Source organism: Lottia gigantea (assembly GCF_000327385.1).
Source record: "Lottia gigantea unplaced genomic scaffold LOTGIsca_268, whole genome shotgun sequence".
Lineage (NCBI taxonomy): Eukaryota > Metazoa > Mollusca > Gastropoda > Lottiidae > Lottia > Lottia gigantea.
In genome coordinates this window covers 39,893-57,577 of record NW_008708839.1, presented here as the reverse complement: position 1 = coordinate 57,577, position 17,685 = coordinate 39,893, and the positions used below count along the sequence as shown (strand labels likewise).

The 17,685-nt window shown below is 33.8% G+C and overlaps 1 protein-coding gene across 1 annotated transcript; it reads left to right on the top strand.

Annotated features, from left to right (window-relative positions):
• Positions 1 to 7,036: 7,036 nt before the first annotated feature.
• Positions 7,037 to 8,830, top strand: LOTGIDRAFT_175322 (hypothetical protein; the record flags this gene model as incomplete). Its single annotated transcript, XM_009056179.1, has 4 exons — positions 7,037 to 7,055; positions 8,020 to 8,145; positions 8,339 to 8,470; positions 8,781 to 8,830. 4 exons carry the CDS (start codon positions 7,037 to 7,039, stop codon positions 8,828 to 8,830), a joined length of 327 nt encoding a protein of 108 aa, XP_009054427.1.
• Between the last annotated feature and the right edge of the window lie 8,855 nt (positions 8,831 to 17,685).

The window sequence follows — 17,685 nt, the reverse complement described above, 5'->3', positions numbered from 1 at the left end:
GATTGTTGAACATAGTGCTTACATGTAAAATGTAATTCATGTCTAAGAATTTGACTATTTGCGTTTTTTATTCATAAAAGTGATATAATCAAAATTTAAACACAAAAGGTGTTATTGACTTTTATTTTCGTTCACATTAGTTGTGTTTGTTAAAGATTTGATAAACAATTAAATACGTTATGTCCATGTTTTTTCTTTATCACCTTCCGCTAGAAATGATTATGTGTCAATATTTGCATCATTCTTCAACTTATTACATCAATATTAAATATACTCAAAATTGACCGATATATCTCCTTAGATTCTAAATTACATTAAGGTATTATTACTTCCTGATCTTATACAATCTTTTTAAACTTGTGTAAGTCCATTTTTCTCAAAACGACATATTCGGACATAACAGATTCTGGCAGTAAGCCCTCGATATTAGAATAACGTCATTTGATTGGTTTGATATCGGGCTGATATTGAGATAAGAGGTGAAAAGGTCACATTCTCGGCAAGAGGCGCGAATATTTAAGTTCCATATTTTCGGCACCTGATACAAGCAAACTGGCAAAATTCCAGCTTGGGAACATGGATTCTTGGCTTTAGCATTACAATATCAACACACTTTGCTTGAAATTCTTTAATCCCCTTCAAATTTTAAGAAGTGAAACGATATGTACAGACAGTCCATGGTCTAGTCTTTTCTAGTCTCAGTCTATTGCTTTTACTAAGATGAGACTAGGGTACGATTGGTCCAACGAATGACAACCTGTGACTATCAAACACTTACACTAGTATATTTAGCAATCATTACGTATTATATTATGTTTTAAACTTCCGCATAGCTATATAATTTACAGATATTAATCTATCAGGTCACAATGTTCAAGTTGCTGCTCATCTCTCTTCTGGCATTTGAATATAGAAGATGTAAGTATATTTTTTCTTTTTTGATTACCTGATTAATGTTACAATACATTGTAAATATGGATGATGAGCTTTCCCTTTGCCTTTTCATACTATTATGGACCAGTACGAACCGCTAGCACCGATAATGTGGCAAACTATTTATATAATGTTTGAATTTTAATGTTGAACTACACACAATTCATAAAATACCTTCTTCGTTTTACATTTGTCCCCGGAATTTAAATTAAATTGTTATCAAATATGACCACATATAAAACACATGTTCTTGTCTTCATACGATCTAATGATTTAGAACCACTCACGAATGGCATATACAAGACCTAACTGGTCGAATTGATGACAGTGTGACCGCGTATTCCTTTGACAAAAACAGCCACTCTCTATGAATATGAACACTCCGGGGTATTTTTTTCTTATATATCTAATCGGTAGCTGTGTTATTTTATTTTTATGCACATTTGGGTATAGAAGTAGTTTATAAATGTCCAGCTATTACTGCAATTGCGACCATTCAGACAAAGTTTGACATTGTGAATATGGTCAATGGGAAAATGTGTCTTATAATTTTAATTTAAATTAAATTATTAAAATCGACCTCTAACTAGATCATTCTAAGTCATGTTCCATTCACCGAGATTGCTAGAGCATAGCTTTTAGCATAATAGAATAACCTATTCACATTCACAGGTTAACAATGATGTATCTATACACGATATCATTCACTATACGTTTACGTCATTTAATCGTTCATTTGACATGTCATATTTAAATAATAAATATATAACAGTTGACAGAATCTTGCTTAAAGGGGCAATATGCAAAATTTTTATCGCCACAAAAAGTAATAAATTATACCTGAAAATATTATAAATATTATGCTATTTACATGTATCAAACTCAGTTGTACAAGGGTTAATTAAAAAGCAGTGTAATAAGTTTTGATGTACACGTCTGGTGTTCGGCCTCAGGAAGAAACCTGCTGAATAAATAGGAGACATATTTCGCGTTTATTTTGCGTAAATCCACACAGTAGTATTCTTGCACCTACCAAAAAATATAAAATCAACGTAAACGTATTAAATAGTTTTCGTGTTAAAAAACTAATAGCTGGATTTTTTAGTTAAAATTTACAGAAAAGTTAAGGGACACTTCTCTCTACATTTCAGTGTATAGTTTTAATAAATTTTTTTTATTGTTTTTATTTCTTATATCGTTGTATATTTATCTATTTTTATCGTAGTCTAGTATTGGTTGTTTAATGTGTTAACAATGATTTACCCTTACATATAAACTCTGTGATCTTTTTGCGGATGATACTACTATTTATACCTCTGGTAAAACTGTTACTTAAATTGCAAGAAGATGCCGATTCAGTCTTAAACTGGCGTTCTTTAATTGTCATGATTTTAAATGAGAAAAACAAATGTATGTCAAACACAACAGCCCATAAAAGAAAGGATTTAGGAGATTTTTAAATTGAAATTAATTATCAGTTTATTGAACAAGTTAAAAACTTTAAATTTCTTGGTTTTTGGGGAAGGGAGGGTTTGATTCTCCCAAATGCACAGGCCTAGGGTGGAGCAGACACTTTATTTAGAAATTAGGATTAAAGGTCTTGATATTGGGTTTTCTTCTGTTCTGATTCTGATCAGAAGTATAGTATCTATTATGTACTGATTGTTTTTAGTTTATTATGAACAATATTATCATTTAAGTTCTTATTTTTTGCTTGTTGTATTGAACGGGACAACAAAGGGTGCTATGCCTACATTATGATGAATATTTAGTCCTATAGGTCTTGCTGTATTCAATGTCTCAATCCAATTGACGGAATTTGGTAGTTTCATCTTCGGGCAAGTCAATTGCTATGCGCTCAATTGGGATTAGGGTGAGATCGTCTATTGAATGGTCGTCGAGATTGAAATGATTAGAAACAGGCTTGTCTTTCTTTAATTTGATATCCGACCTGTGAGCATTAATACGAGTTCATAAATTATTCTTAGTTTCTCCTACATATTGTTTGGGGCATTTCTTGCATGAAATTAAATATATTACATTCGAATGTTCACATGTTAGCTGTTCCTGGATCGGGAACCTTTTATTCGTAGAGTTGCTTACAAAATAATGAGTTTCTGATGTAAAGGGACATGTTTTGCATCTACTGGACAAACATGGAACACTTCTTAAACCTTGAGGTATTTCGGCATAAAGTCTGTTTTTAGTTGCTATCTGTGCTAAGGTGGAATTTTTTATGTTTCGTAAAAATCGTTTAGAGTACCCACGCTCTTTCAGTTTTGAGAAAACAATCGTACAGGCTTGGTTGAAATCAGAAGATCTTGTGCAAATTTGATGAAATCGTAAAACTTGTGACTTAATTATACCAGAAAAGGTATGTTTTGGGTGAAAGGAGCTCTTGTGCAAGAGTTGATGAGTATCAGTTTCTTTGAAATACACTTTAATATCCAGTTTATTTGTTTCTGCTATGGAATCTCCCTTAAAGACAGTGGTATCGAGAAAGGCTATGCCTTTGTCACTCACGTTTGCGGTTAGTTTGATGGAAGGATGGTGGTTGTTGAGAATTTCAAAGAATTCCTAAAACTCTTTGATAGAATAAGTCTAAACCACAATAATGTCATCCAAAAAGCGTCCGTAAAGAAGTGGATCAAATGGACAGGGGCAACACCTCACGTTCCCACTCTGCCATGAAAAAGTTTGCGTATGGAGGGGCGAATGATTTGTAAATATGTTTTACCATTAAATTTCAAATCGTTTCGACAAATCTCTAAAAGCTGTAGAATTGCATCGTCGGGTCTCTTTGGATCTGGGTTTCTATTAAAAGCTTTACGAACTGCCGTTAAACCAGTAGTGTTATCGATATTGGTATACATAGAAGAAACGTCGATAGAAATTAAAATAGCATTAGAGGGAACTCGAAGATGTTTTATTTTATTGACAAAATCGGTTGTGTCTTTAAGGTAGGCGCGATGTTGACATGCTAGAGGTAGTAAGAAATGATCAATGTATTCTGACACTGCATACGACTTACTACCACAGTCAGATATAATCGAATGGCCTTTAGGGATTTTATTGATTTTTAACTGGTTTTTACTAAATCGGCAAGAATATTGTTAATCATATTAAGGTAGGTGGTAGAGGTCGATGGAAGACAGGGCCGTTGTAGGGTACGTGATACTGGTTTGGTTGACGATTAGTGTTTCTCTGTCTGGCTTCTTGTCAGTGGTTGTTGTAGTTAGGGAGCATAATGAAAATAACTTGAGGTTAGAAAGGGAATGTACAGCGGATGTAACAGGAGGAAACTGTGTATGCTAGCGTGAAAATGTGGGGATCAAATTATGCAAATAAGTCAAACTGGGTTTGGGGATATATAAAGTAAGATGAAAGTTATGATGAAAAATGCAAAAATATATATTTAGGTGATAAATAACGCTAACAATGATGTGAAAAAATAAAATAAGTAAAACAAAAACTTACGCAATTGACACGAACCGGTTTTCGAAGTATTATCCTTTTTTAAGTGTCGAAGAATTAGACCAAGACATAACTTTAATTGGAATAAATTTAATTTAATTAACTACCTGATCGTCTCCTTTGTATACAGATGCTGTGCCTGTGAGCCGTGTTTTTCGGTCGGAAGTTTGCTCGCAACACTTGCACGACTTTTAGCTTGCGTTTTTTGTTTTTGTTTAAAAAAAAAGTGTAAAATGTATTTGATCAAACTTGTCCATCTCATACACATGTACTTGTGTATATGTATTTTTCTGTATATATTTTGATTTAATAGTGAGAGTTTGTACATCTTTTTTGTTCATGTACTTGATCACAGCTACAAAGTCTGTCCATTTAGTTCACATGTGCTTTTGTATCTGTAACACAGGTTGTCAGTCGACGTACCTGGTGTCATAACTATACAACGGATTCCCTTATAACTCGATAAATCAATACAATAAGGTTATTATTCTGATAAGTCTGCTCAGCATGTTTCAAATAGTTGGGTGACCTGCGTCATATTTACACTGCGCTGTTTAACTGACTACCATAATCAACATGACGTCACAGAGCGAAACAGATTTCGGCTGCAGGGTTTTTAATAGTGAATATTTTTCAAGATGGCGGCTAACCAGATGCCCCACCCCACCAAAAAAAGAAGAAATAAATATTGATATTTTATGCCCCTATTACTTTAACAATCGTTTGCACTCATCAAAGCCTAAATCTAATCTAACATTTTCTCTACAACAATATATATATCCCAACCCCCAATATCTATGTTTGGTCCGGCAATCTTAGATTCCTAACAAACTCAGCAGATTCCAAGAAATGGTATAAAATAGACCTGGTCATTAAAAATAGACCTACCAGATCTCACTGACCATTGGTCTATCAGAACTGACCATTGCTTGTTTTATGAGAGGCTGTACTATTTTACGACTAGTGATATGTTAGTATATTGGAATCGTGCTGACTATATCTAAGTAATCTAAGATAACTAATAAATAGATGTATATCATTATAATACTCCCCCTCTCAGTGACAAAAAATAAGTCCATAACTGAATTGGAATGTCAACAAAAATAATAATAACTAGAGCCACACGTGGCACAGAGTGGGACTTTGCAAATGTAGCAAAATGTAAAAGACTCTGAAAAAATCAACCTTCTACGATAATTACATCACGCGCAGGAGCAGTCTAAAGTTGAGAAGAATTCTTTGGAAGATTGTTATAACGGAAGTAGACAGACCTCACAAATGAAAGTATCAGAAGATAGCCAAGGTCAATGACATTTGACATTGAAAGGGAGAGGGTCAACAAAGGTCAAGGTTACGAGATACAAGTCATCAAAATTTTTAAATATATACGGCTATAAAACCGGAAGTTGAGATAGGACAGCATATATAAAAGTATAAATAGATAGCCAAAGTGAATGACCTTTGATCTTACAAAAATCAGGTTCAAAAAAGGTCAAGGTCAAAAATTGAAAATTTTGAATTTTCAAAACCTGTTCCTTTTTTTGAACTATAAAGCCGAAACAATCGAACTTCTAAGACAACGTGACTCAACGGATGAAGTAATTGTATGCAAAGTTCCATTTTGAACAAATGTATACGTTGCGAGTTATGTCCCTTGCCAAAATTGTCAATAATGAGTAATTTAACCCGGATGTGCTACGCCCACCTCAATTTCTTTTGCATAGGTTATTGATATTCTGAATGTTATGTTGTGTTCCAAATTTAAAGCTTCTACATCATACAGGTCAAAAGATATAGGTCAACAAGAGTCAATAAAGGTCAAAATAGAAAATTGAAAATATGGAAATTTCAAAACCCGTTCCTTTTTTGGAACTATAAAGCTGAAACAGTTGACCTATTAACACAAACTGGCCAAAATCATGAGGTAATTGTGTGCAAAGTTCCTTTTTGAACAAATGTATCCTATGCGAGTTATGCCCCTTTCCCAAAATGTAAACAATTAGTAATTCAACCCGGATGTGCCACGCCCACCTCAACTTTTTTGTCATAGGTAAATATATATTTAAATTGTCTTGTTGTGTTCCAAGTTTCAATGTTCTACATAAAATAGGTCATAAGATATATACACACCAAGGTCAAAGAAACAGAAATATTGTAAAAAAAAACTCAAATTCGAAAAATTCACGAATTTCAATTTTGCTTTAAAAAACGATTGTTATAAATCACTTGAAAGAGCATGAAAAGCACATTAAGAATCCGAAAAAATTAACCCTCTAGGTTAATTAGGTCACGTGCTAGAGCAGTCCAAAGTTGCGAATTTGGCTGTTTTCGGACAGCTATAAAACCGGAAGTACATGTCGGAGGTCAAATGTCAAAGTATTAACTGATAGCTAAGGTCAATGACCTTTGACCTTATGAAGGTCAAGGTCATCAAAATTAAGATCACGAGATATGACCCTTCAAACTTTGAAAAAATTCAACCGGATGTTGCAAAAAAGCAAAGTCGAGAATCGAAAAACGGCTTCCTAATGTCATTTTTTTTTAACTTCTTTCATTTGACACCAAAATCATTTAAATCGGATGGGCCATTATGTCTGAATAAAAATCGAATCATTTCAGAAAAACCAAAATGGCGGCCAAAGTTTCACGTCTGTTCCGGATTTTTTTTTTCTTCGTTTTTTTGTCATAACTTTGTCTACCTATCAGCATAAAATTTTTTGTCCTATACAAATTACACCGAAAGATATTCAACCGGAAGTGAACATCGTTTTCCTGTTTAAACCGGAAGTGAAATTGAAAATTTGACTGTACCATTTTGTTTACATTCTTAAACTGTCTTTGCTCAAATTTTTTCAGATTAATCAGACAAAAAAAAGCAAAAAAAATGAAAAAAATGCAAAATTTGGCAAAAAAAATGTCTGCGACAAATTTACGAATTTTGAAATTTTGGAACTGGTATTCTTTCAGATTTTAACAGTAGATTCCAAAAATGCAAACCCAAAGAAAATCGACCGAAAAATACGACTTCTAGAGCCGATTATCTATTCTTGCACATATTGAACTGTGGCACTTCCGGTTTTGCAAAAAAGATCCAAAATATATTTATGCACATCGTCGCCTATATCTAAGGTTCGTGAATGTTGAATGGTTGCTGCAACTATTGTAGTCTAAGCTCAGGAAGGTGTGTTAAAATCGAAAAAAAAAAAAAATTGACATTTCGATATCAAAAAAAAATATCAGTAAATGAAGAAGAAGTAAAGGAAATTAAATTCAGTATCGTTAAATGTTCTAAGATTGATTGGAAAATACCCACACGCACAAATTACGGGAAACCAATATAAAAATATAATCCATGAAATAAACACCACACTGGCGGTTTACGGGAACTATAAATAAATCGACATTATGTCAATTAAACCAAGTTGCAATGATAGTTTTGCTGGTGTCCGGTAGAACAACTTAATACAATTTAGATATAGTTATATCTAAATGAACTGAGCTCAATTGCAAGATTGTCGTCACAATCATTAGCAGTAAATTAAACACAGTTTACAAAACCCATCACCATCTAAAGTGACCCTACTCATATTAGTTTAAACTTTGTCCTTGCAGGTGCTTACTTCGGTGTAGATGATTTCTATGACTGCCACTGTGTAAATGATGAACAGTGTGAGAAAATAACTGGAAGTTGTATTAATGGTTGTTCAGAGAAATATTCTGGACCTTCATGTCAAAAACGTAAGTTTTAAAGAATTACTGGTAAAAAGAAACAAAAAACATACGCTAGTTTACTGATTGACACCGACGAACAGTTTATCTATGTGCAATTAATTCGTGATTTTTTGTTTGTTTGATAGTTATGCTGTAATCTTGAGGATGGCGATGTTTGATAACATTATGGTTTTTATTCAAGTTAGTTCTTTTATTACAGAATGTAATGTTGGTACATATGGATCAGATTGTTCGAATTTCTGCTATTGTTTACACAATGTTGGATGCTCAGATGATGGAGTTTGTCCTAGTGGGTGTCTTAATGGATGGCAAGGACCCCATTGTAATATTGGTAAGAACCATATCATTGCTTTATTTGACGTTTGTGTAAGGTGGTCCAATAATTGCCTAGTTATTCAATGTTTTTGTGGGGTTTTTTTTTAGTTTCGGTTTCTTATTTCATTATACTTATGATTGGTTAAATCAGAAGAAATGGAATCTGAGAACTAACCATGTATTTAGCTGTTTACTGACATACTGTTACAAGGAAGTGTTTTCTAGTGTCATGAATTCAATTTTCTTAAAATAGATAATAAATTGGTCTCACAAATTATGTCCATACCATTATGTTATTTATTATGTTGTGTTATCTTATTTTACAGGGCAAATTTGTAAAGAGGCCTTAGACCAAATTTTTCGCCATTGTTTTTAAAGATTTTTTCATTATTATTATGATCAAATCAAATTCCATAAAAAAAAAGTTGTCGAACGTTAAGGGCAATAACTCCAAAACCGTTTTGAGGTGTCTTTTACTAAGTCAAGGTATTTGACAATTTTTCGAAAACTGTTTGTTTAAATATCGTCATATTCAGATCGTTCGGGATCATAGTAAGTTTCATCAAAATCAATATTGTGTTAATGAACACATTTTGACACATATAATCACAACCAAAGGCAATGAATCAAACAGTTCTTTTCCCGTCAACTCGTAATCACACCGTGTCTCATAAAAGTTGGAACGATCCTACATGCATTACATGTGAGGTTATATTGCAGAATACCTGTTAAAACGGTAACCTGTCAAAACGGTAAAAAAATTTAATAGTCAAAACGGTAACAGATCTGTCAAAACGTTATTAAGATATTTAGGTTAAAACGGTAACAAGACATTTGGTTAAAACGGTAACAGATTGACTGTATAATCCGACATCTACTCATCTTATTCCGGATCAAATCACATAAAAACAAAAGATCGGTGAACTAAATTCTGCTGATTGATCACCGCCAATGACTTCGCTTCAAGATCAAGGTCATTGCTTTTAGATCAAATGGCATTGGTACTCGTATTATTCATTATACCGTATAGAACAGAAATATGCAACTTGGCCATTCTTTGTTACGCGTTTTTTTCAAAATTCTTGAGTAAACAATTTTCGTCCTTCGAAGCGTGCCCGTACTGATGTGGATATCTCTGTATATGAAACAGCAAATTATTGGATATTATGAACAAGTGCCGCGCTCTTCGCAGTAATATTTAGCTATGAAATTTGGTTTACGTCGAACAACAATAAGCAGCATTTTAAAACGTAAAGAAGAATTTTTAAAAAAGTTTGCCGACATAATATCAATAGTAACGTATACAACTGAATTGTTTTTTATTATTGTCTTAGTATTAGAAAGGTACCGTCTGTAGAATGCGTTGAGTACTCCGACACTCTCGCTTATCCGACATTATTTTGCGTATATCGGTAGAGCATTACGGAACGTTGATCATATGGGATGTTCTTATGACTACAATACACGTCATGGTCACAAGCTACGAACACTTTTTACTAGGTCTAAACTCTACTCTGATTCATTCTTACCACCCGCTATCCGTGATTGGAACGCATTACCCGAAAACATATCTTCATTATGTAGTATAAAAGAATTCAAACTACTGATAAAATCCATTGCGTCTCCACCATCGTATTATTTCCTTGGCGAAAGATCGGCCCAAATAGTGCACTGCAGACTCCGAAATAGAATGGGTGACCTCAACACAAGTTCTTAAGACACGTTGGTGACTTCGCATCCTGTACCTGTGGACATCCCATTGAAGACTTGAGACATTTTATGCTATTCTGTCCGAAATATCAGGCCCAGAGAAGAGATACATTACTATCACTACCACATCAGCATCTAGATGGAAAAACTCTATTGCATGGTTCAAATCACCGCAGTGAAGTTGAAAATGCACATATATTCCAAACAGTACATGATTTTATATGACTATCAAATAGATTCGCTATTTAACCATATCTTAGTTGCCCTTATAAGTGATATTTTAAAATTTTGGTCTTTGCTACCTAACCTCAACCATATATGTATATATATATATATCACATTTGTGAATATCTCTTACTAATTCCGCTGTTGATCTTGTATACCTACTAGTACTTACCTACTAGTAACCTTGAAGTATACATACATTAATTGCTGATCTTGTATACTTGCCCTAGATGCTGATCTTCTATAAATAATCCAATTGCTGATCTTGTTTACTTGCCCTAGATGCTGTCCTGCTGATCTTATATACTCACCATAAAGAATACAAGATCCACCACTGCTGTAAGTGTATGAGATCAGCAAATAGGAAACATCTAGGATAGGTAGACAGGACCAGTAGCAGGGGTAAGTAACAAAGATCAACAACTACAGTATGCAAGCACTATCCAGGGTACATAGGAGACATCCCCAATATCCTAGTTACTGATTCTGTATATCTACCCTAGTTATTGATATGCATATATACCATAGATGTAAATATATACCATACTTGTGAATATCTCTTACTTACCCCAGTTGCTGATCTTGTATACTAACTTAGTATTGATCTTATATACTTCCTCAAGTTGTTTGAACTTGTATACTTACCCCAGTTGTTCTTGTGTACCATACCCTTGTTTTTGTTCTGTGGTTTTTTCTTACTGACTATATATACGGATATCTTTCTTACCTATTCTAATAGTGGATCTGGTATACTTACCTTACTTGCTGATCTTTTTAACCCTGTAGGTGCTGATTTTGTATACTTACCCCAAATACAGACCATACTTACCTAGCATTGTCTCAGCATGTACACCTACCAAGTACAATTTGTCTGAGTAATAGCTCTTGTATATCAATTTTGTCCTCAGATCCATAGAAAATTACTGTTTGATTTTCAAATTATTAATTTCAACCGTCGTGACCAACTTATGTCTTCCTCCGTCAAGTCCATTTCTAGTTTAGTCAATTACCCATAACATTAACACTGTCTCCAATTGATAAGCCCGACTATCTCTGTCTGCAGCTTCGTGGGCGGACGGAATTCTTGGGGATGACGACCCCTGTCTGGTGTGGACACCTATGCACTTTTTCACGTTTTCATTCATATACATAATTAATTGTTATTTATTATCAAATTAGTTTACTTATTTTCTGTAAAAAAAATTATTTAATATAGAAATAAAATATTGTTTAAATCAGTTCTGCTACGGTTTGACACGGTATGCGCGGTCTTGAAAGGCGTATAATCCGTGAGCACAACCTAACTTAACTAAGCTAGGGAGCTTATTTCTCGGAGCCTGAAATAGGAACGACAAAACGGACTTCATGACGTTTTCTAACTCGTGGCTATTCACGAATTAAATGTAAAACAAAAATGTTCTGCGCAACCGGAAGTGAGATAGCAAAAAACCGGAAATGGACGGTATAGGGCGTATATTTATCGTTCGATTTTGCTCGGGTTTCCTTTATTGTAATTCTTAGTACAAAGGACATATCATAGCATTGAAAATATTCGATTTTCTAAAATTCGTTTGATACTTTTTTTTGTCGAAATTAATCGAAAAATGCTATTTCGGTTGCTTTTTGACGGATCGATTTGAAATTTATATGGCGTAGACCGTCGGTATGGGCAAATAATTCTGCATAGTCAAATAATGTTCATCACTTCCGGTTTCGATGTTATTACTCCCGATGGCATCACTTCCGGTTAAATTGAGTTATGTCAGAAATGACATAATAAGCTTAGTGTCACTAATACAAAGTGTTAGAACTAAAAAAATTCGTACCGGAAGTAACATATAGGTCGCCATCTTGGTTTGCCTCATTATGCAAAACTTGCTATTTTGGAGCTATTTATTATCCGATTTGAACAATATCGATGTCACATGATAGAAATAACGTTAATCTAAAACTTGTGGAGAAAAGTTTGAAGGCTTATATCTCATGACCTTGACCTTTGGTGACCTTCATATTTACTATGACGATAATTTGTGACCTTGAATATATGATGACCTTTTGACCTTTGGGGTCAGACAACTATTTTAGATTATATAGGCGTGTAAAATGGTCCATTTTAAACCTTTGCAGTGCCATATCTCGTAGCCTAATAGAGATATAGCAATAATTCTTTAGATTTCATAATGCTGAGATTCTGAGCTTTCCAGTGATATACAACATGTCTATGTAACATGTCTATGTAAAAATTCTATTCGTTTAACATTGTGGTATCAAATTTAAGTTGGTTAATGAGATGTCAGTATAGATATAATTCCTGAGTTTGATATGTCCGTTAAAGTACCATTCTCCCCAATTTCTATCAGAAATGCACTATGTCAAGTTTTCGCATATGATGACGTTCTGGGGTGGATTAAAAGGTGTCATTCTGCAAATTGAGTTTACTGAAGCACACTTGAACCACGCCCACGGCTTAATTGACCGGAATATCTTCAAAGTTGGTATATATTTGTATATTCGATTTGTGATTTGCATCAAACTGGTTATGTATGTGTCTAATCAAATTTTAAACTTGGTGGAATTGTTGAGTTTTTGGTGTGCGCATGCGCATTACTAACTTTCTTATTTCTTATCCGAATTTCACCAAACTTGGTATGTATGTGTATAATCCAATTCTAAATTTGATGAAAATATTGAATTTTTGTTGTGCGCATGCGCATTACCAACTTTCTTATTTCTTATCCAAATTTAATCAAACTTGCTAAGTATGTGTATAATCCAATTATAAATTCGATGGAAATATCAAATGTTTGTTGTGCGCATGCGCATTACCAAATTTTCAATTTCTTATCCGGATTTCATTAGACTTGGTCTTAATTAATTGACACACATTCTTTTATTTCTATTCAAAATACTTTAAAAAGCACTTTTTGATATTTACATTTAGAGATGCAGAAAAGTATTTACTTCAATGTAATTGCAATAGACCAACTTCGTATGTACCCGAATGTCGTAACCCGCCCTGCATCAGTACTGTTATTAGAACAGTTCTATTTTTTTTTTTTCGATTTTTACACACCTTCCTGAGCCTAGACTACAATAGATGCAGCGCCCATTCAACATTCACAAACCTTAGATATAGGCGACGATGTGCATAAATATATTTTGGATCTTTTCTTGCAAAACCGGAAGTGTCACAGTTCAATATGTGCAAGAATAGATAATCGGCTCTAGAATTTTTTTCGTCGATTTTCTTTGAGTTTGCATTTTTGGAATCTACTGGCGAAATCTGAAAGAATAGCACTTTATAAATTTCAAAATTCGAAAATTTGTCGCAGACATTTTTATGCCAAATTTTGCATTTTTCAATTTTTTTGCCTATTGTTTGATTAATCTGAAAAAAATTGAGCAAAGACAGTTCAATAAACTAAAAAATGGTACAGTCGAATTTTGAACTTCACTTCCGGTTTAAACAGAAAATCGATCTCCACTTCCGGTTTAATAACTTCCGGTTTAATTTGTTTAGGTCAAAAAGATTTATGCTGATAGGTAGACAAAGTTATGACAAAAAAACGAAGAAAAAAAAAATCCGAACCAGACATGGAACTTTGGCCGCTATTTTGATTTTTCTGAAATGATTCGATTTTTATTCAGACATAACAGCTTATCCGATTTAATTGATTTTGGTGTCAAATACTATGAAGCTGTTTTTCGATTCTCGATTTTGCTTTTTTGCATCTTCCGGTTGAATTTTCCGGGTCATATCTCGTGATCTTGACCTTTGATGACCTTGACCTTTATAAGGTCAAAGGTAATTGACATTGGCTATCATTTGATATTTTGACCTCCGACATGTATTTTCGGTTTTATAGCTGTCCGAAAAAAGTCAAATTCGGAACTTTGGACTGTTCTAGCACGTGACCTAATTAACCTAGAGGGTTAATTTTTTCGGTTTCCTAATGGGCTTCTCATGCACTTTACATAGATATATAACAATCGTTTTTTTTAAAGCAAATTTGAAATTCGTGATTTTTTCAATTTTTTCTTTACAATATTTGTGTCTCTTTGAGCTTGGTGTATGTATATCTTAAGACCTATTTGATGTAGAACCTTGAAATTTGAAATACAACTAGACACTTTGAATATGAATTCACCTATGACAAAAAAATGATGTGAACGTGGCACATCCGGGTTGAATTACGAATTGTTAACATTTAGGGACAGGGGCATAACTCGCATAGGATACGTTTGTATAAAAAGGGACTTTGCACACAATTACCACATCCTTTTGGCCAGTTTGAGTTAACAGCTCAGTTGTTTTAGCTTTAACGGAACGGGTTTTAGAATTTCCATATTTTCAATTTTCGATTTTGACCTTTGATGATTTTTATTGACCTATATCTTTTGACCTGTATGATGTAGAAGCTTTAAATTTGGAAGACAACATAACATTTTGAATATCAATTTACTTATGTCAAAAAAAAGAGGTAATTTACTCATTATTGACATTTTTGGCCAGAGGCATAACTCGCATAGGATACATTTGTTCAAAATGGAACTTTGCATACAATTACCTCATGTTTTGAGCCACTTTGTCTTAGATGTTCGGTTGATTCAGCTTCATAGTTAAAAAAAAGGAACAGGTTTTGGAAATTCACTATTTCCAATTTTTGACCTTGACTTTTGTTGACCTTGACTTTTGTAGGATCAAACGTCATTGGCACTGGCTATCTATTTATACTTTTATATTTGCTGTCTTAAGTCAATTTCCGGCTTTATAGACGTATGCGTTTGAAATTTTGATGACTTATATATCGTGATCTTGACCTTTTTAGACCTGCTCCTTTACGAGATCAAAGGTCATTGACCTTGGCTATCTACTGATACTTGCATTTGTGAGGTCTGGCGTCTACTTCCGGTATTAGAATCTTCTAAAAAATGAAAATTTCCCAACTTTAGACTGTTCTTGCACTTGACCTAGTTATCGTCGAAGGTTGAATTTTTCAGGGTCTTTAGCAAATTGCTACTTTTGCAAAGTCCCACGTTTGGCTCTAGTATATATATTTAATTTCACTTTTAAAAAGTTTCTTATTGCCTTCATAATATGTTTCCTAATTTCCTAGAGATAAAAATCTCCATAATATAATAATTTCCGTGCCTGCAAGAAAGAAACGTTTATTTGCAATTTCTCTAGAACAAAATCCGGTATGCACCAATTTCAGTACGTAATTCAATTGTGAACAGAGATTTGCTTAGTAATTAGTTTTTATTCACCATTTCAGAGGTTGCACCAAACAACTTTTTGATTGTGACTGATTCTCAAGAGAAAGCTATAATTAGATTGGATTTATCCAGTAGAGGTTACCTGACTCTACCTATAACCAACCATAACAATCCAATTGCTATAGATTTTGACTCGAAAGACTCAAGAATATACTGGACTGATGTATTGTCAAAACAAATACGCAGGGCTTCTCTGGCTGGTGATTCAGAGACACTGATAAGACAGTTGAATAACGGTATATTTTGTATACACTTATGTGTATTTTTGTGGGGAAATAAAATAAAGTGAATGGAGTTTTACGTCCTACGTTTCTGCACCACGTGGGCTAATAAAGACGGGCAACGCCATACAGGGTGCAATGAGGGAAATTTTGTATGGGCATTAGCCTGCTCTTTTTCGATTTCCAACTGTCGAGGGATCTTTAACGTGCATAGCCTGTAGCACACGGGACGACTAGACGATTTTTCCATGTCAGCCCCTCTTACGTGCATCACTGACAGGGGGAAACCGTGTTGAAAAACTCTGGACCTTCAAGTAAGCAAGAAAGCGTCACCTATTTTTGTGGGGAAACAATGATTAAAATAATGTACGGAATACATAATAATAGTTAATATAGTATCCAGTCGGGAATATAATAACAGTTAATATATTATCCAGGTCGGGAATACAATAATAGTTAATATAGTATCCAGGTCGGGAATACAACAATAGTTAATATAGTATCCAGGTCGGGAATATAATAATAGTTAATATAGTATACAGGTCGGGAATATAATAATAGTTAATATAGTATCCAGGTCGGGAATACTATAGTTAATATAGTATCCAGGTCGGGAATACAATAATAGTTAATATAGTATCCAGGTCGGGAATAATTATAGTTAATATTGTATCCAGGTCGGGAATATTATAGTTAATATAGTATCCAGGTCGGGAATACAATAATAGTTAATACAGTATGGAGGTCGGGAATACAATAATAGTTAATATAGTATCCAGGTCGGGAATACAATAGAAGTTAATATAGTATCCAGGTCGGGAATATTATAGTTAATATAGTATCCAGGTCGGGAATACAATAATAGTGAATATAGTATCCAGGTCGGGAATATTATAGTTAATATGGTATCCAGGTCGGAAATATTATAGTTAATATAGTATCCAGGTCGGGAATACAATAATAGTTAAAACAGTATGCAGGTCGGGAATACAATAATAGTGAATATAGTATCCAGGTCGGGAATACAATAATAGTGAATATAGTAACCAGGTCGGGAATACAATAATAGTAAATACAGTATCCAGGTCGGGAATACAATAATAGTTAATATAGTATCCAGGTCGGGAATACAATAGAAGTTAATATAGTATCCAGGTCGGGAATACAATAATAGTAAATATAGTATCCAGGTCGGGAATACAATAATGGTTAATATAGTATCCAGGTCGGGAATACAATAGAAGTTAATATAGTATCCAGGTCGGGAATATTATAGTTAATATAGTATCCAGGTCGGGAATACAATAATAGTGAATATAGTATCCAGGTCGGGAATATTATAGTTAATATGGTATCCAGGTCGGGAATATTATAGTTCATATAGTATCCAGGTCGGGAATACAATAATAGTTAAAACAGTATGCAGGTCGGGAATACAATAATAGTGAATATAGTATCCAGGTCGGGAATACAATAATAGTGAATATAGTAACCAGGTCGGGAATACAATAATAGTAAATACAGTATCCAGGTCGGGAATACAATAATAGTTAATATAGTATCCAGGTCGGGAATACAATAGAAGTTAATATAGTATCCAGGTCGGGAATACAATAATAGTAAATATAGTATCCAGGTCGGGAATACAATAATAGTTAATATAGTATCCAGGTCGGGAATACAATAGAAGTTAATATAGTATCCAGGTCGGGAATATTATAGTTAATATAGTATCCAGGTCGGGAATACAATAATAGTGAATATAGTATCCAGGTCGGGGATATTATAATAAATATGA